Source organism: Schistocerca cancellata, chromosome 8 (assembly GCF_023864275.1).
Source record: "Schistocerca cancellata isolate TAMUIC-IGC-003103 chromosome 8, iqSchCanc2.1, whole genome shotgun sequence".
In the NCBI taxonomy this organism is placed as follows: Eukaryota; Metazoa; Arthropoda; class Insecta; order Orthoptera; family Acrididae; genus Schistocerca; species Schistocerca cancellata.
Window position 1 is genome coordinate 461,188,170 of NC_064633.1, and position 20,546 is coordinate 461,208,715.

Genomic DNA, 20,546 nt, shown 5'->3' on the forward strand with positions numbered 1-20,546 from the left:
ACTTAAGCGGCTGCTGGCCGGGGACTGTACTACTGGTCCTCAATAGTGTAGCGGTCCCGCCAAAAATTTTCTGTCAAAATTTCATTTTCCTGAATATACCGAGAAAATAATATTAATCTTTCTCACCTGTTATTCCTGTCAGTCGTTTATTTCCATTCTGGTAGTCTGAATCTATGAATTTCGCTAGTACTTATAACAACGCTGATCATTCGCAAACTCAGTCAACCACATAATCAGACAGCGATTGGCATTCATCCGTTCGGCCTTACTCCGCTCAGCTTGTATAGCCCCATATCCCCTTTTGTCTGTGGAAAGTTTATTTCTAGATGTGAGGAGGATTCTCCTGACAGAGACATCATGTACACATTCAAAAGTCAACTTATGATTCATTCAGAAATCAACTTAAAATGTGTTCAAAAATGTTCAAAAACCAAAAGAGAAGCATTTCAGAATCATACGAATAATCGATAGACAAACGTGCGCTGGATGCTAGGCGCTTTGTGAAACAAGTTTTTTTACTCAAGAATATGAATATGGCACCCCCTTTTTCCTGGTAGCATCTAGCTGCTTGCACAGCCAACAGCGGCATTCCTGTAGCCAGAAGCGGGAGAATCTACTACTCAAACGTGAATCAACTGCGCATGCACAAGAGCCAGCGCGTAGCTGTTAAAACAAATTTAATGTAAACAGTTGCAACTTCACGCTCATTCATGGCAATTTGTTGTTATGAAGTCTTCCTAAAGCCTTTGACACATTTTCAATTGACAGACGCTTGCATGAGCATTGTGTGTCATTGCTGTATATGGCGTATTTTCTCTGCAATTTAAGTTATTATCGTTTTTTTCTCTCGTTTGTGTTTTATTGCTGAAGTATTATTCTGAAGTAATGGGATACAGTAATATCCTTTGTTAGAGTATCAGTTCTTACCAGTCAAAATTACAAAAATTTAACTGAAAACTAAAACAATGAAAAATTCCTAGAATTCTAAAAATATCCCAGGTTTTTCCCGGTTTTCTCCCGGATGAAAAAATTCCCGGGTTTTTCCTGGATCTCCCAGGTCGTATACACCCTGTATATATTTCATGGATGTTGGTCTGCATTTTTCAGATACAGAACATTTATGACTGTCGCGCGAGCCAACACTGAGGGTGCACCCAACCTAGGTTTTCCCTGTGAGCGTTTTACCAATTTTGGGTGATGTCGCACAACTTATAGACAGGCATAAGAGAAACTGTTATTTTGTAAAGCACATTATGCTTTGGAAATTGTTTAGGTTGGATTCTACTGTTTTGGATGGAAAATGTTTCTGGTCAGAAATTTAGAAAAATACATGGACACTATTATTCTCAAGCCATGTGAAGACCCTTGTTTAATGTATGAGCACTGTATTGCTAATTATATTAAATTATGTGAAACTTACAATGGTTATAATGAAACCTATGATGGATAATGGGGCAGCTTATAACTTAAATTTTCATTATCTCTTCAATTAATTAGTTTCGGGTAATTCCAAGTATTTTAGGAAAGTGGGACTGCCAGATTTCCTGTTGGTATGGGTCACCTTTCTTCAATATGCTGATTAGCTCTGAGGATTGTGTATGTGATAAACTCTTGTACTGACATTAATTATATTTTCAAATTATGATTGTTCTAATGAAAACTAATTACATCAATGTAAACAGAATAACCAAAACAATATCCTGGGCAAGAAATTCACATGAAATTAAATCTAAATAAGATCTAGACATAGTCATGTAGGTGTCACATGCCAACAGATAAATGTATTGAAAATAAGATAAAAATTAGAAAAACAGTTGGTTATTTATTAGTAGAAAAAGCTTACTGCATGGGAAGAATCCACGATGCTATGTCACAACTTTAGAAAACGAATACACTGATTTAACATTATTTTACGATAATAAAGGTTATTTATTCCATTTTCTGCATTTTGTACATTCAAATAACAATCACAAGAACAGTGGCACAAAACAATCCTAGAATTTTACGTAAATTTCAAAAATATTAAAGTAACAGGACAGACATATGTACAAGTAACAACATAAAGGAAACTGGGAGATTCTCATCACAGATAACTGTATCATCCAAAATATAATTATTTTGCAGCATAATTTAAATTCACACTAGGCCAGAAAAACAGGACAAGACTCTCCCCACCCAATTAAACTTAGGTGAGTCAAATCTTTAGCTCTGTATGGGGACGTACCTGTGTGAGATCAGATGTCTCTTTGGACGGTCAACTAGTTCCACTTTAAGAACAGTCTCACAGAACTGATTCACACATTGTGAAAAGAGGAGGAGACAGGATCGTATAAATAGCTAAACTGTCCTGAAAAGTTGGATTAATCATTTTTACTTTAATTTGGCACAGCATCATTTACATGTTAACAGAGTTTGTTGTATTTTAAGAACTTGTCATTTTTGTGCATGGTTTATTGTAAGTATGCTATCAGTGAAAAATTTTTGTTGCCAAACAAAGAGATGCCTAAAAACAATACAAGCATCACAATGTATACATTTTGCAAGGCTCTCTGGTAACTCAATGATAGGTTAAAGAACAAAAGCCATTACAAACAACGTCCATTTTAATATTCTAAAATATTCTTGGTCAGTTTCACAGACAAGAAGCACAAAAGCCGTTAACATTAAAACAGTAGAGATGGAAAGAAAAACACCCTAAACAAAGAAAAGATAAAAACTTATGTCATTTGGGAGATGTGAAACTGTGCAAACAGTGAAATAGGTGGTTAGTTGCTTTATCTTAAACAAGTCATGAATTATTATTTATTTTAGATTTTTGTTATCTTTTGGTATCTGAAAATTGACATATACTACTTGAGGAAATTCTGGCACAGGTGCTACAAAGAGATTATAAATGCAGCACCATATTTGATCAGGTACAATTTAAAGTAAAGTTGTTAGCATTATTTGTTATATGTACAAATGATATTTGTTCTTACTCAACATTCCAAATATCAACAACAAACAGACAATGATGTTAGTGCATTTCCATCAATATCCAAATCAGCAGTAAAAATTTTATCATCATACTGACAAATCCTGTTCCTCACAATAGTCAAGTAACCTTGCTATTGTTAAATGTAAACTGTAAAATAAATTCACAGTGATACATGGTTTGAGGACTTCCTGCTACTTTCTTTACACCAAGTAATGAAGAGTCATTTGTAACTTTAACAGCTACAAATATGTGCACTAAATACATAGCAAAATAGTAAAATTTATTACAGAGTTACACAATGGATGGCAAGTTCATCTGGACTGCAGCAGCACCAAATCCTCAATACTATCAGCACATGTAAAGAAACTTCACAATGACATTCATAGTACTGGTTATAATGAAAAAGACGAATATTTCATATGAATTCGTGTATGTATACAGTATTCAAAGCCAAAATATTTTTTGCCAGTAAAAGGATTTTTACAACAGACATGCTTCTTCTCATGTGTTTTGTTACCTGTGTGCTTAATAAAGCTATAATCACACCAAAAATAAGAAAGTAAAGCACCTTGAAGTTTTCAAAATTGAATTAACAGGACCTTCTATTTCAAAAAATTTTCAATATTGAATCGTTTTGATTGAAGGTCTATTACAGAAATGTTAAAATTAACTTCACTGCGAAATAAACACAGTCTTACAGCGTCAACCATCCAAAGTGAAGTAAACTGTCTACTGCAATGTGTAGTTTCACACAGACGATTAGACATCACACTAAAGCAACTGCCGCTCTGTCACAAGGAAACCCAACAGTTTCTGTATTTTGCTGACACAAAGAAATACAACTGTGTATTTTTGTTACAAATCTCTTACATGGTATCGAAGTTTACCACGGAAACACAGGGGTTCTGTTAGTCCAAGATAGTGAAATAAATTATTTTCACAAGATAACATGGTTGAATTCTTATTTACAATTCTGAGAACCCTCAGTTATTCAAATTACTGAATACGGACGTATCACCAATCAGAAATATTATTGTATTATCTTTACGTGTGCGTCAATGCAGTAACAACAATACTACAAGAAGGCTCTGAAAACAATGAAACACACATATACAAAATATGATAACATAATCTCTAGAGGAATCTGGTAATATCACTACCATGGTCACCACATGAACTAGATATTTTGCAGTCCAATTTCCACGGGTATGGGTTACCCTAATAAATTTAAAAAATCACCAATATTCTAATCCACCTCCCACCGGGAAATACATGACTACCAGCAGACTCCTTTAAAAATGGGGAAAAGTGTACATGCTTGAGCTGCACATGTCTAACAACTGAACTTATGTGATCCCTATACTGCACTTCATTATATTCCTTGCAGTACATTGAGTTCGCTCACAGTAATCTGATTACCCCATGTTCAATGAGCCTACATATGATTTATGGAAATCAAACAGATCAGATAGCAAGATAAAATACAATAATACAATACACTAAAATCCTGCTTCCAATAATAAAATTCTTCACAAAATATGCTCTTTAATATTTCTGGAAGTTTCACATCTTCATACGTAATTAAAAAAGCTTTCAAAGCTCAGCACTTTATCATCAGCATGGTTGTAGCATGGACAGAAAATTTGGCACCTCATATTCAAATTCCAAGTGTAAGAGGTACAATATAGAAATTACACATTTTCACCACTAATGCATTGCTTTCATAAAACATATAAACTGGTGGCCCAACTTATCAGGACTTGAACTATCTCCAATACAAATGGTCCACAAATACTATCATAGCCACATGGTGTAGCGTGTAACAGTTTTAATATTATTCATAATATTAAAACTATGTCACACTACTGTACTGAGTACACAATATTTAATTCTAAAACATGTACACCTACTTTGTTTTCTCTTCAAAAAATAATAAATAAACAAGAAAACATTATGTAACAGGAATGAATTACAGGATGGGCATCAAAGCATTACTTTTTAATGAAATGGAAAAAGTTACATTTCCATACAAGATAGTACTAAAACATCAGTATTATTACAAATTTCTGCTACTCATTCTCATTGGTGTTTTTAGTACATAAACATTTTAATCTTTCTAGAAAATACCCACAGTAACCGAAAAATCTTGATTTCCTCTGTCAGCCTAAAATTTGTCTTCAATAAGATGTCATTCTGTGTTCCGAAGATGTCAAACTATAATTCAGATATTTCAAGGTAACTTCGCCATCACTATTTTATGCTGTAGTCTGTCCTAAAATAAATATTTTGTTTATGCATCACAACACACTTTGATACTATTCCATGATTCTAAGACAATTCTGCCTATGATATAATACATAACAACTCTAAAATATCCTGCCATTAATTTCAAAGATAGATGCACTTAACATTTTAAAAATAACTTTCCAAAGAATATACAATCTGCACTACTGAAGGCAACAGTTAATGATGTTAGGGCAACAAATTTTCCACTAAATATAGGTGAGGAATCCATTTTCACATAAAGAAACAATGAATAATGGCAATGAAGTATCACAACACAGATTACCAACACTTTCAAGTTAAATGTTTACTTCATTAAATACATAAACAATGTACTAAATCTAAGTAAACAGAACAGTCATAGACAAACAAGAGAACTGTCCAGAAGTAAACTATAACCAATAAAGGTGGCTAAAATATGTATATACCACCAAATGGGGTGAAGTTGATGACTGGGCTGAAGTTGACCATAGAAGCTCAAAAAACATTTTATATTGAATTAACTCCACATTGGTGACTAAAATTCTTGTACTTTAGTTATTATATTTACTGTTCATGTCAATGGCTAGATGTACAATATTGCAAATTTCTATCTGAATACTAATCTTTTCAGAAGCACTGACTTTTTTAACTTTTTTACTGAGCTGAAACTTTTATTTGTGTTACTGGCACAAAACAACTTGTGCGCCTAGATCTTGTGTATACCCTGCACTGGTCCTTCACAATGACAACGAGAGCAATAACAAAAGGTAATCTATTTTTGTTACCTATTTATAGACATATAAATAAAACTTTGCAAATTCTTGGTGAAATCAGGATGGACTTGACTGTCTTTTCTCAAGCAGTTCTTTTAAGAACAAACATTCGTGAATGCATCAAGAATGTAACATAATGAACACAGCAACAATGTGACACAGTGGATGCACCAACAAATGTCTTAACAGTCTAGTGGTGGAGTGAGGAAGTCATTCTTGCAAATATCTGTATGTTAACTTATGAATTTGCTATACAGATTGCAGTTCTGTTTGTGCCTAATACTGTTTGTTGCCTCATACTGTTAAGATTGTAAGACTTATCAGTGTGAAAATACTGCATGTGTATAATAATGAATAGGGTGAACTGAAGAAATACAGTCTGGATGTTTTAGAACTGTGTTCCACTGAAATTTTAAATGGAAAAATAAGCATTAACTAGGTTATCCAAGGCTATAAAATTCCCAAAGGAACCCGTAAACACAATTCACAGTCATCATGACAAAACACACGCTGGTCAGACAGCTTTTAGTGCTAATGAAGAAGAGTGTGTGTTTCTCTGAAATTTCATAAAGCAAATTTGTGGCTGCTTTTTTGTCCTTAAACTTTCTTTGTACATTACTCTGGAGTTAGTATTAACTTTAATTATTATGGCAGATTTATTTTTCAATTACTGATACAGTTTCAGAGCAATCAAAGCCAGCCTAGAGTCATAAACAACCCACAATTATTGCATAACAGATAATCAGGTATTTTTAATTTTACGATCTGTTAGAGTAAAAAGCAGTAAAGACCAAAATGTTTATTACTAGAGCTCAATACCCAAACTCTGAAAGACAACCTAATATATTAATTTTATTAGTTTCAGAAATATTTTAAATTTAAAACCCAAAACCCATCAACTTCAGCCCATTTGATGGTAACAGCTCCCAGCACACTGACAGAAAGCAAGCAGTTTCATACTAGATAATGTTTGTGCATATTCCATACAAAGTCCCAGTTCTTAAAATCCTTCCCTCCACATTTCACCGCAATAAGGTATTCAACACTTCGAAAACTAACAAGCCTTTTAATTTTTACATATTTCTGTCAGTCTGCTGTAGCCCGATTAAAACACACACATTCAAAATTTACTCGAATCTTGCAAAACATTAATTCATCACCATTATTTACAGGGCAACATCTGTAATGGCAAGACGTACAGATAGGTCATTTTCTAGAATCACACTTCAAACTCATTAAAACACAAAATGTAACGATATTTTACAAAGGATGAGTTGTTTATTTTAAAAATTATAGCATATCACATAATATAATATATATTTTTATGAGCAGTTAATCAGTTTTAAATTAGAATAACCTGTACATTTACTTTGTCATCTTTAATATCAACTTTATCACTTGTAGAAATAAATATTCTGCCAGAAGGTACTTAACATTCATAAACATTTTAAAATACAGCAAATAATCAGCACCTTACATATTTTGTTTCACGTGGCAAGCTTCCTTCTCTGTTAACGTCTGAGTGCATTCTCACTGAAACAGAGAAATACCATTTCAAAACTATACACTAACCAAAAAAATATTTTCTCCAGAGATCTATTAAAACTGACCTACACATTTCAAGTTTCTGTAGAAGAAGGACTAGTAACAACATTTTCCACTAACATTCTATCAGGCAAGCAATAAACAGTGTCAAATGACAGCTTTTGATGTGACCAGCAATGTGGCTACAAAAATAAGAGTTGGTGGGTGCATGGGGAGAGCAGTCTGCTGTGAGTTGTGGAGCTGCAAAGTTACTAACAAGCAGACTGGACTCACTTGATATTAGGACTACTAAGTACAGCACTTAAACTATTACTTATGTGCAAAAACAAATACATAAGAAGTGTCATACAATGGAATATTTGTAGTTTATCTGAATTATCGTTCATACAATGGGCTGTTTTGATGCTTTGAAATACAAGTAGTGTTACTACTGACTGGAGAAAGATATTAAGTATGTAGTCTTATGTTAAAGCGTGTTGACCCAATAAATAGGTAAATGTTTTCAATTACAGTTAAGGGAGCCTGGCCAGAAACAAAAGAGTATAATGTTAGGTGAAAATCGTTCTGATATCTTTGACAGCAGACCTCTTCTACTGCAAACTCTTTGCTTTCCATATTTTGAGAGGTGGTAGTGAACCAAAACAAGGAAAAATATCCAGTAAACAGGGGCTCAGAAGTGCATACCTTAGGAGCTAAGAGCACTCGTTCACCTTTGCTACTGTGAAACATGTCACATATACTGAGCATGTACTCATAGTTATTAAGGTATGCATTTGGAGCCCATGTTTATTTTTTCCTTGATTTGGTCCACATTAACCCCTCCCAAAATATGGAAAGCAAAGAGCTTGAAGTAGAAGAGGTCCACAGTCAGAGGCATCAGAATGATCTTCACTTGTAACTTTCAGCTCGGGTTTTCACACAAGAGTCCCATACCTCAAATTAATACATTTTCCTTCTCCATCATCCCTGATAGTTTGTATCATCATCATGGAATCATCCTGTATTAGCAGAAGTTGGAATTTAGGCTCTTGAAGGCATGTGCAGGGCAGCTGCTCGGTCAGTAGAGGAGGAATTGGGAAGGTTCAACAGCATTCCAGATATGTTTTCACGAAATAAATGAGGAAACAAGAAAACAATGCACTGAGAGGACAGTGGCTAAAAGAGTGGTAGCAGGAAAGAAGAGAAATTGGATAGAAGAGAGGGCAAAATGGTGAAAGAGGACAGTGAGGGGAGTAAGAAGATCCTCTAGGGAATGGTTGAGGATATGAAGAGATACAGGATGGAAAAGTCATGATAATCAATAAAGAGGTCAACAAGTTGAATCTACGAAGCACACAAGAATTTAGAAAAAATAATATAAAAGCTGAAAAAACTGACAAATAAGTATTAGAGAATAATCATTGAGTATGGAAGTATTACAAGGTAGGAGAGTGGGAAAGAAACTGGTCTGAAGTTGTCAGAAGATGGTAAGGAAAAAACATAGTGACCAGATTAAAAAATACTAAAAGAAAAGAATAGAACAACGAATCAAATGATGAATTTAAATTGGGAGGTGGTCCTTAGTTGGCCCATCAGAGAAGAAAAAAAATTAAAAATAAATGCGAGTGAGATGTGGAACGAATATTTTGAAGAGCTACTGAACCCCAATTGAAATATGAAAGAGAAAAATGAGTAGCTGTGGAATGTAGAGGATGCAGAGATGGACCTAAACTAGACTGAAGTATCAGAAGCGATTAAGACCATAAAAGGAAGAAAAGCAGCAGGATTGTATGAAATAAGTGAGGAGATGGTGAGAACAGCTGGCATTGTTCGAGTGACTTGGCTCTATCAGGTCATGTGACAGTATGGAAAGAAAGGAGAACACCTGAAGAATGGAAAATGGGAATCATAGGGCCAGGAATCATAGGGTCAGAATTAGTGGGCAAGGAGGACTGAGAAAGATGGGTTTAGACCAGAAAGGTCAACAGTGGTCCGATTTTTACTGTAATGTGGCTCCAAGAGAGACACTAAAAATATGGAAAGGATTTAGTAGCTGCATTCCTGGACACTGAGAAAGTGTATGATAGAGTGAAAAAAGTAACATCTTGGAGACTCTTAAAAAAAAAAGGGGAGGGGGGATTGGAAAGTTGACTACAAGAAGAATAAAAAGAAGAATAAAGGAAATGACTCAAGGAAGTGTGAGTTGTGTAAAAGTAGGAGGAGAGATGACAGAGGGCTGAAGCAAGGGAGTGCACTATTCTCTGTACTTTTCATCACCATTATGGATGAGGTGACACAAGTGCAGATTGAAGAGGAAATGATAATACGAAAGCAATGGTGTTTGCAGATAATTTAATGGCGTGAGGATTGGAAAATGAATGGGAAGATGTGGTGGGATTGCATGGATTGAAGTTTAATGCAAAGAAGTATGAAGTGATGGTGACTTTGAAGAATAAGAGGAAGCAATGGATACAAGTATTAGAGTGCAGGTACTAAAGAAAGTGGAATGTTTCAAGTACCCTTGGGAGTGTCATAGAAGGTTATGGAAGGAATGATAACAGCAGTGAAAGGGGGAGGCAAGCACATGGATTCCTGCACAGTGTTAAGGAATCTGATCTGGAGAAAGGATGTACCACCAAAATAGACGCCAATGTTATACCTAGTGTATAACGCTCCAATATTTATGTATCCATCAAAATTGTGGGTAATGAAGAAAAGGCAGGAGAGCAGGAAACAGGTTTGCAAGCCAAATTTTAAAGACGTAGAATATGACTAATTAGAATGAGCAGAATAAGGACTGATTGGCTGGTTGCTTGATTTGGGGGAGGGGACCAAACAGCAAGGTCATCAGTCCCATCTGATTAGGGAAGGATGGGGAAGGAAGTCGGCTGTAGTCTTTCAAAGGAACCATCCCAGCATTTTCCTGAAGCGGTTTAGGGAACTCATGGAAAACCTACATCAGGATGGTTGGACACAGGTTTGAACCATTGTTGTCCTGAATGTGAGGCCAGTGTGCTAACCCCTGTGCTACCCTCCTCAGTAGAACAAGGAATGAGACAGTGAATAGTTAAAGAGAAGCCTGTGCACAAGACAACAGAATAGGAGGCAAGAGACCTAAACAATATGGCACACTGATGGATCATTGGGGTGAAGGAATGTGTGGCGAAGAGAGGAGCAGGCTAGGACAAAGTGAAGGGAGAAACTTGGTGGCAGGACAGGAAAAGATGGAGACGCTTATGTTTTAAACAGACTAGCCAAGGGCTGCAAACTGTGAAAGATTATGATTAGTACATGATACAGTAATTCTGTTCACATCATTGCATTTGTTCTGTTATACAAGTTGTTCTACTCACAACTTTCCTTTCACCTTCTACTTATTAAAAGACAGCTTCAATACAGAGTGCTTACATAGTGTCAACATGATCTGTGAATTTGGTTGTGTAACTTTTTAAAGTAGCGGCACATATTTGTTTCATGAAAAAAGCAAAATGGTACACAGTGTCTAAATAAAGTGTTTTGAACAGTTACTCACAACTGTAGATGCACCCAAAACTGTAAAAAGGATTCAAATGTGACCATACTTCTCAATATGATCCATGTGTAGAATGTCCCAAAACAGTAACCACAGATGAAAATACAGCACCATGAAAGTGTACAATGTGATGTTGAACAACTGAGAAACAATTCTGCATACAATGTATCAAGTCAATTGGCTATTATAAAGTTGGATTTATAGTTTGCATACATATGACGTAGCTTTTATGAAGCTGCTTATACAGTTTTCTTTTAAACTTGCTTACTGTATGTAACTTTGTTTTCATTACTTGCATACAATGCATAAGGATATCAGAAGAATACACAAACTATGACAAGGCTTTGCGTGAGATGGTGCTGCATTTATTAAATGCTGATGAAAGTAAATGTGAAAAAAATAAGTTTATCAGCAATTTTTCCCATCACACAAGATGGGTATCTCTCATCACAAGTTATAAGTAATCTGCCATTGTTCCCCACTTTTGTCCAGCATAGTGCCAAGTTGGCTAGAGCTTGGGATACACAGAAGTTGTCTTATGGTGTCTGTTATGTATGCCCCTTAGCTATTGCACATTTCCAAATATTACCCTGAACAAACATTGCACAAATGAAACTTTCTACACACATTTATCAATCACCTTCATGAATTTATATCACAGCTTGTGGACACACTGCAAATTTTTGCAAGATGCAGTTCTTTGTTAACTGTGGTTTTATTATCAATTCCAGACTCAGAGATGGTGGCAATGTCCACGACAAAACCAGATAAATGAAGTAGCAATCACATAATAATAGAAAATAGCACTTACACTTGGAAGAAAGGAAGTAGTATCAAAACAACATGCAAGAAGCTCACACCATAGCTACATATGCAATAAAAGATTTCTCGAAGTTTTCCGGACCGAAATTTCAGATTTCCCAGAACTAATTTTTGTTATATGTCAGATCAAGTTTTATTTTTCTAGTTTTCAGGGGTCAAGCTGAAATTTTGGGTTGCCATATCACTTGTTGGTAATTACTACGAATTCAGCTAGGCTTTAGAGTTTAATCATCATTTCCGTAACATAACATTTTGCTGCTTCTGGAAATTTCTTCATTACTACTCTTTGTCACCATTCCATATCACTGTGCAATAACTTCAAGTATATGAGAAATCCTCACAGGAACACGCTTCAAGTAGTTGGCAATGGAATGGAATGTCAACAGTCATCGTTAACAAGAACACATAATGTTTTAAACAGTTTTATTATTATTATTATTATTGATTATTCCCATTTAAAGAGAGCGTTTGAACTTGAATTCCTTTATGATGATTGTTTATGTTTTTTCTGAGCCCAAATTTTCTTCATGTGTTCACTGTGTTGTTTCTTTCTCCGCTGTCCATTTGCGTCCTGGTCTCTTCTGTGTTGTGGTGTCAGATTTATGTTTTTTGATGATGTTCCTGAATTCAGTTCTATTTTCTGCATCGTTTACTGTTATGTATGCTTGTCTTGAGGTCCTCTTCAACTTCTTTAATGCGTTTTGTTTTTCCCCTGCCTGAGTTGACGACTTTAAGAATTCACTTTGAAATTCTGTTTTCATTCATCCTGTGGATATGTCCATAGAACTGCATTCTTCTTTTCCTTATTGTATCCGTATTCATGTCTGTGTATTTATATAATTCTGATGTTGGTCTCTTCTTCCAGGTTCCTTGCTCTTGTATCGGGCAAAAAAATTTACTGAGAATTTTTTTTTCTTGTTTCTCTATTTCTTTAATTTTAGTTTGCCCACTTATTTGTGTTGTTTCAGATGCATACAGTGCCTCCGGAAGTACGACAGTGTTGTAGTGCCTCAGTTTTGCGTTGATGGATATGGACTTTTTGTTATAATAGTTCCACATGAGTTTATATGCTTTCTGTAGTTTTTTTATTCTTTCCTCATTGGCCTTTAGGTTGATCTCTGATGGCTGGATGATTTCTCCCAGGTACTTAAAATGTGGTACTTGTACGATTTTCCCATGGGTTGTCACAATAGGCAATTTGTCTTGTGGCACTCTTTCTATATACTGGGTTTACTCACATGAAATTTGCAGGCCAGTTCTTTGAGCAATTTCGTGTAACTTCTCTGTGGCGTTAGTGGCTTCTTTTCTATTATTTGTGAGGATTGCAAGGTCATCTGCAAAAATTAAACACTTCACATTGAATCTATTATCTTTTCTAATGCCAATTTGAATTCCTTTGACTTCTTTTTCCCATGTCCTGATAATTTTTTCAAGAATGATATTAAAGAGTAATGGTGAAAGTCCGTCACCCTGTCACACTACAGTTTGGATTTCAAATGGTTCAGAGATATCCCCCATAAATTTGACCTTGGAGATTGTGTCAGTTAATGTTTGCCGAACGATTGCTCTTGTCTTTCTGTCAATGCTAAATTCTTTCAGCGTGTTGCAGAGTGCTACTCTGTCTATTGAGTCGTAGGCCTTTTTAAAATCTACAAAAGTGACCACTGTGTTTCAGGTGTTTCTCATCTGGAGAATCATTTTCAGATTCCAGATCTGTTCTATGCAGGATCGTCCCTTGGGAAAACCAGCCTGGTCTTCTCCTATTTGTGGGTCAGCTTGTTCTTCTAAACTATTCATGAGAACTTTTGATAGGATTTTATATGTGACCAGCACGAGTAATTCTTTGGTCCACGTTTTGTCCCCTTTTTTGTGGAGTGGACAGATGAGTGCACATTTCCATTCAGAAGGGATCTGTTCTGTTTCCCAAATGTTTAATATGATTTTGTGGATTTTTCCTGTTAATCCTTCATCATTTAACTTCCATAGTTCTGCAATAATTCCATCTTCTCCTGGGGCTCTATTCTTTTTCACTGTCTTGATAATTTCTGCTATTTCGTTGATGGTTGGTGGTTTAGCGTCGGGATTTGGTGTAGATGTCTGGTAGTGAATATCCTCTGTGGGTCTTTCGCAGTTGAGAAGTTTGTTGAAATAGTCTGCGAGGATTTGGTTGTTATTCTTCGTGTTAATTTCTAGTGAACCATCCGGTTTCTTGAAGCAAAGATTGGGTGGCTGATATCCTGCAATATGTTCTTTAAACGTCTCATAAAAATTCCTGGTGTTGTTCTTCTTAAAGTCTTGTTTTATCTCATTTAGTCGCCGTTTATCATAATTTCTTTTTTACCTCCGAATTGTTTTCGATTTTTGTTTTCGGATTACTAGAAATTGTTGCCATTTTTCTGATGTTTTGTGACTATTGAAGTTTTTCCAGGCATTGGTCCTTTCTTCTATTGCTTGGTCACATATTATATTCCACCACTTGTGTTTTCTCCTTCTTGGGGGTTGACCCAATTTCATCGCGGATTTGAGGACGCCCACAAGTTCTGTCCAGTTTGTTGTGTTTGTCTGACTGATTTCCTGTAAGATGTTTTCCTTCTTGAGTTTTATGTATTCAGGGTCTGGTCTCAGCACTTTGTTTAGTTTCGCCTTTTTTCTATTAGGTTGTAATCTGGTCTTTATCTGTAGAAGATGGTGGTCTGATTCAAAAAATCCTCTTCTCATTTTCACATTCAGAATTTCTGTTGTGTTACTCTTGGAGATGGCCACATGGTCTATCTGGAATTCACCCAACATTGTGATGGGCGACTTCCAAGTATACAGTTTCTTGTTGGGTTTTTTAAATTGTGGTGACATAATTACGAGGCCAAAATTTTCGCAAAAGTTTATCAATCTTTCCACATTCTTGTTAGTTCTCTTGTGAGCTGCAGGGATTCTGGTGATTTTCCTGTATTTTTTCTCTTTGTCTAATTGTGCGTTTAAGTCACCTAACAAGATTATTACATGGTGTCTGGCAATTTTGTTTGTCGTCTCTTCAAGGTCATTCCAGAAGTCATCCACTTTTTGGGGGTTCTTCTTGTTATAATTATTTGTGGGTGCGTGTGCGTTGATCAAGGTATATGCTTTGTTGGCCGATTTGATGGAGAGCGTTGATATACATTCTGAGGCAGACTGGAAGTCAATGACAGAGTCGCTGGTAGATTTGTGGACTACAAATGCTGTACCAAACTGTTTGAGACCTTTCTCATTAGTTTTAATTGCTGGTTTTCCTTTGTAGATCCTGTAGTTGTCTGTGTCAAAATGGTTTTCGTCTGTAAATTGTTTTTCCTAGATTGCAAGGATTTTGATCTGGAATTTTTGCAGCACGTCTCTAAGTTGTTTGATCTTGCCCAGTTTGAAGAGAGTATTAGTATTAAGTGTACCGATGAAGTGTCTTTGTTTTGTGTGTAATAATCTGGATGTCGTCTGGTTCTCAACCTTAGGTGGAACATGATGCTCCTGGTCCCCCAGAATCCGATGACCAGGTAAACCCAGCCTTGTCACTGGTGCTCGGGGTAGTGGATTAATTCCTTGTGTTATCATCATGTTTGGTTTTCAAGTTGAAAACTAACTTGGTGGTGGTCCTTCCGAGGAAAGATTATTATTATTATTATTATTATTATTATTATTATTATTATTATTATTATTATTATTTCTCTCCTTTCTCAAACGTTATGTCTGGTTAAAAATGGAAAGTGACGCGGACCCTGATCAAGCGTGACTTCCTTTTAACTGTACAGTATATGTTACACTGCATTTAGGAACTTTCGGGTAATTGAACATCATCATCATCATCATCATCATTTAAGACTGATTATGACTTTCAGTGTTCAGTCTGGAGCATAGCCCCCCCTTATACAGTTCCTCCATGATCCCCTATTCAGTGCTAACATTGGTGCCTCTTCTGATGTTAAGCCTATTACTTCAAAATCATTCTTAACTGAATCCAGGTACCTTCTCCTCGGTCTGCCCCGACTCCTCCTACCCTCTACTGCTGAATCCATGAGTCTCTTGGGTAACCTTGCTTCTCCCATGCGTGTAACATGACCCCACCATCTAAGCCTGTTCGCCCTGACTGCTACATCTATAGAGTTCATTCCCAGTTTTTCTTTGATTTCTTCATTGTGGACACCCTCCTGCCATTGTTCCCATCTACTAGTACCTGCAATCATCCTAGCTACTTTCATATCCGTAACCTCAACCTTGTTGATAAGGTAACCTGAATCCACCCAGCTTTCGCTCCCATACAACAAAGTTGGTCGAAAGATTGAACGGTGCACAGATAACTTAGTCTTGGTACTGACTTCCTTCTTGCAGAAGAGAGTAGATCGTAGCTGAGCGCTCACTGCATTAGCTTTACTACACCTCGCTTCCAGTTCTTTCACTATGTTGCCATCCTGTGAGAATATGCATCCTAAGTACTTGAAACCGTCCACCTGTTCTAACTTTGTTCCTCCTATTTGGCACTCAATCCGTTTATATTTCTTTCCCACTGACATTACTTTCGTTTTGGAGATGCTTCATACCACAGTCCTTACATTTCTGATCTAGCTCTGAAATATTACTTTGCAAACTTTCAATCGAATCTGCCATCACAACTAAGTCATCCGCATAAGCAAGCCTGCTTATTTTGTGTTCACATATCTTAATCTCACCCAGCCAGTCTATTGTTTTCAACATATGATCCATAAATAATATGAACAACAGTGGAGACAGGTTGCAGCCTTGTCTTACCCCTGAAACTACTCTGAACCATGAACTCAATTTACCGTCAACTCTAACTGCTGCCTGACTATCCATGTAAAGACCTTTAATTGCTTGCAAAAGTTTGCCTCCTATTCCATAATCTTGTAGAACAGACAATAACTTCCTCCTAGGAACCCGGTCATATGCCTTTTCTAGATCTATAAAGCATAGATACAATTCCCTGTTCCACTCATAACACTTCTCCATTATTTGCCGTAAGCTAAAGATCTGGTCCTGACAACCTCTAAGAGGCCTAAACCCACACTGATTTTCATCCAATTGGTCCTCAACTAATACTCGCACTTTCCTTTCAACAATACCTGAGAAGATTTTACCCACAACGCTGATTAAAGAGATACCTCTGTAGTTGTTACAATCTTTTCTGTTTCCATGTTTAAAGATTGGTGTGATTACTGCTTTTGTCCAGTCTGATGGAACCTGTCCCGACTCCCAGGCCATTTCAATTATCCTGTGTAGCCATTTAAGACCTGACATTCCACTGTATTTGATGAGTTCCGACTTAATTTCATCCACCCCAGCCGCTTTATTGCTCTGCAACCTATTGACCATTTTTTCCACTTCCTCAAATTTGATCCTATTTCCATCATCATTCCTATCCCATTCTACCTCGAAATCTGAAACATTACTGATCGTATTTTCACCTACATTGAGCAACTCTTCAAAATATTCCCTCCATCTGCCCAAGGCATCCATCGGATTCACCAGCAGTTTTCCTGACCCGTCCAAAATGCTTGTCATTTCCTTCTTACCTCCCTTTCGAAGACTGCTAATTACACTCCAGAATGGTTTTCCAGCAGCTTGACCCATAGTCTCCAACCTGTTTCCAAAGTCTTCCCACGATTTCTTCTTGGATGCTGCAATTATCTGTTTGGCTTTGTTTCTTTCTTCAACATAATTTTCTCTGTCTACCTGGGTTCTGGTATGTAGCCATTTTTGATACGCCTTCTTTTTCCTTTTACAGGCTGCCTTGCCTTGACTGTATCATTCCACCAAGCTGTTTGCTTCATCCTACTTTTACACACTACTGTTCCAAGACATTCTTTAGCCACTTCTAGTACTGTGTCCCTGTACCTTGTCCATTCCTTTTCCAATGACTGTAATTGACTACATTCAACTAACTGGTACCTTTCTGAGATCGCTGTTATGTACTTGTGCCTGATTTCCTTATCCTGAGGTTTCTCCACTCTTATCCTCCTACATATGGACCTGACCTCCTGCACTTTCGGCCTCACAATCCCAATTTCACTGCAGATTAAATAATGATCAGTGTCATCAAAGAATCCCCTGAATACACATGTGTCCCTCACAGCCTTCCTGAATTCCTGATCTGTTATTATATAGTCAATGACAGATCTGGTTCCCCTGCCTTCCCAAGTATACTGGTGAATGTTCTTATGTTTAAAAAAGGAGTTTGTGATTACTAAGCCCATACTGGCACAGAAATCCAAGAGTTGCTTCCCGTTCCTGTTGGCCTCCATATCCTCTCCAAATTTACCCATAACCTTCTCATACCCTTCTGTTAGATTTCCAATCCTGGCGTTAAAATCACCCATGAGCAGAACACTGTCCTTGTCCTTTACTCTAACAACTACATCACTGAGTGCGTCATAAAAACTATCCATCTTATCTTGATCTGTCCCTTCACAATGCGAATATACTGACATAATCCTAATTTTCTTGCTAGACACCGTCAAATCTATCCACATCAGTCGTTCGTTTACATACCTTATTGCAACTACGCTGGGTTCCATTTCTTTCCTGATGTAAAGCCCTACACCCCATTGTGCTATTCCTGCTTTGACTCCTGACAGGTAGACCTTGTATTCTCCCACTTCCTCTTGTTTCTCACCCCTTACCCGAATGTCACTAACAGCTAAAACGTCCAGCCCCATCTTACTTGCAGCCTCTGCGAGCTCTACCTTCTTCCCAGAGTAGCCCCCATTGGTATTAATAGCTCCCCATCTCATTACCATTTGTTTGCCAAGTCGTATCTTAGGAGTCCCTGGTTTGTCACTTAGAGGTGGGACTCCGTCACCTCCAAAGGTCCGAGGCATTTTGCTCTGATTGTTGCCAGCATCATATTTAAAGTACCAGGGAAGCAGGTTGCTAGCCTTACTTGCCCCGAGTCCCATTGGGTTTTACCCCTAACGGCTGAGGGACTAACCGGTGGATTTGATAGTCTTTGCCGTATGAGCACAAAGGTGACCACGACTCAGAATATGTCCGAGATGCCCAGCCTTATTCCAAAGTAACTGGTATCCCGACTGTCGGGACCACTTACTTGGCCACTCATACGTTGCCCGTGGTTCATGAACTAGGACATGACTACAGGAACCCACACCATGAACCTGTATCAATAATTACAGATTTCTGTAGTTGTATATATACGTTTGGATGTAGCTGTATTGCGTTGATGTACTGGTGGATATCGTGTGGTATGACTCCTGTAGTTGATAGTATAATTGGTATAATGTCAACTTTATCCTGATGCCACATGTCCTTGACTTCCTCAGCCAGTTGGATGTATTTTTCAATTTTTCTCCTGTTTTCTTCTGTATATTTGTTGTATTGGGTATGGATATTTCGATTAGTTGTGTTAATTTCTTCTTTTTATTGGTGAGTATGATGTCATGTTTGTTATGTGGTGTTGTTTTATCTGTTATAATGGTTCTGTTCCAGTATAATTTGTATTCATCATTCTCCAGTATATTTTGTGGTGCATACTGGTATATGGGAACGTATTGTTTTATTAGTTTATGTTGTATGGCAAGTTGTTGATGTATTATTTTTGCTACATTGTCATGTCTTCTGGTGTATTCTGTATTTGCTAGTATTGTGCATCCGCTTGTGATGTGATCTGCTGTTTCTATTTGTTGTTTGCAAAGTCTGCATTTATCTGTTGTGGTATTCGGATCTTTAATAATATGCTTGCTGTAATATCTGGTGTTTATTGTTTGATCTTGTATTGCAATCATGAATCCTTCCATCTCACTGTATATATTGCCTTTTCTTAGCATGTGTTGGATGCATCTTGATCGATGTGTGGCTGTGTTAGATGATACGAGTGCTTGCCATGTAGCGTTTTCTTTTTCCAATTTACTTTCTTTGTATCTGTTGATGTTATGTGATCTAAAGGGTTGTAGAAGTGGTTATGAAATTGCAATGGTGTAGCCGATGTATTTATATGCGTGATTGCTTTGTGTATTTTGCTAGCTTCTGCTTGTTCTATAAAGAATTTTCTTAAATTGTCTACCTGTCCATAATGTAGGTTTTTTATGTCGATAAATCCCCTTCCTCCTTCCTTTCTGCTTAATGTGAATCTTTCTGTTGCTGAATGTATGTGATGTATTCTATATTTGTGGCACTGTGATCGTGTAAGTGTATTGAGTGCTTCTAGGTCTGTGTTACTCCATTTCACTACTCCAAAAGAGTAGGTCATTATTGGTATAGCATAAGTACTTATAGCTTTTGTCTTGTTTCTTGCTGTCAATTCTGTTTTCAGTACTTTTGTTAGTCTTTGTCTATATTTTTCTTTTAGTTCTTCTTTAATATTTGTATTATCTATTCCTATTTTATGTCTGTATCCTAGATATTTATAAGCATCTGTTTTTTCCATCGCTTCTATGCAGTCGCTGTGGTTATCCAATATGTAATCTTCTTGTTTACTGTGTTTTCCCTTGACAATGCTATTTTTCTTACATTTGTCTGTTCTGAAAGCCATATTTATATCATTGCTGAATACTTCTGTTATCTTTAGTAATTGGTTGAGTTGTTGATTTGTTGCTGCCAGTAGTTTTAGATCATCCTTGTATAGCAATTGTGTGATTTTGTGTTGGTATGTTCCAGTAATATT

The 20,546-nt window shown here is 36.7% G+C and overlaps 1 protein-coding gene across 3 annotated transcripts in view; it reads right to left on the reverse strand.

Annotated features, from left to right (window-relative positions):
- Window positions 1-1,821: 1,821 nt before the first annotated feature.
- Window positions 1,822-20,546, reverse strand: part of LOC126095246 (FHIP family protein AGAP011705) — a 223,759-nt gene continuing 205,034 nt past the window's right edge. For all 3 annotated transcript variants that reach the window (XM_049909998.1, XM_049909999.1, XM_049909997.1), the window contains exon 13: window positions 1,822-7,548. In XM_049909998.1, the coding sequence (XP_049765955.1) occupies window positions 7,546-7,548 (3 nt within the window). In that variant the 3' untranslated portion in view covers window positions 1,822-7,545. The remainder of the gene's footprint in view (window positions 7,549-20,546) is intronic.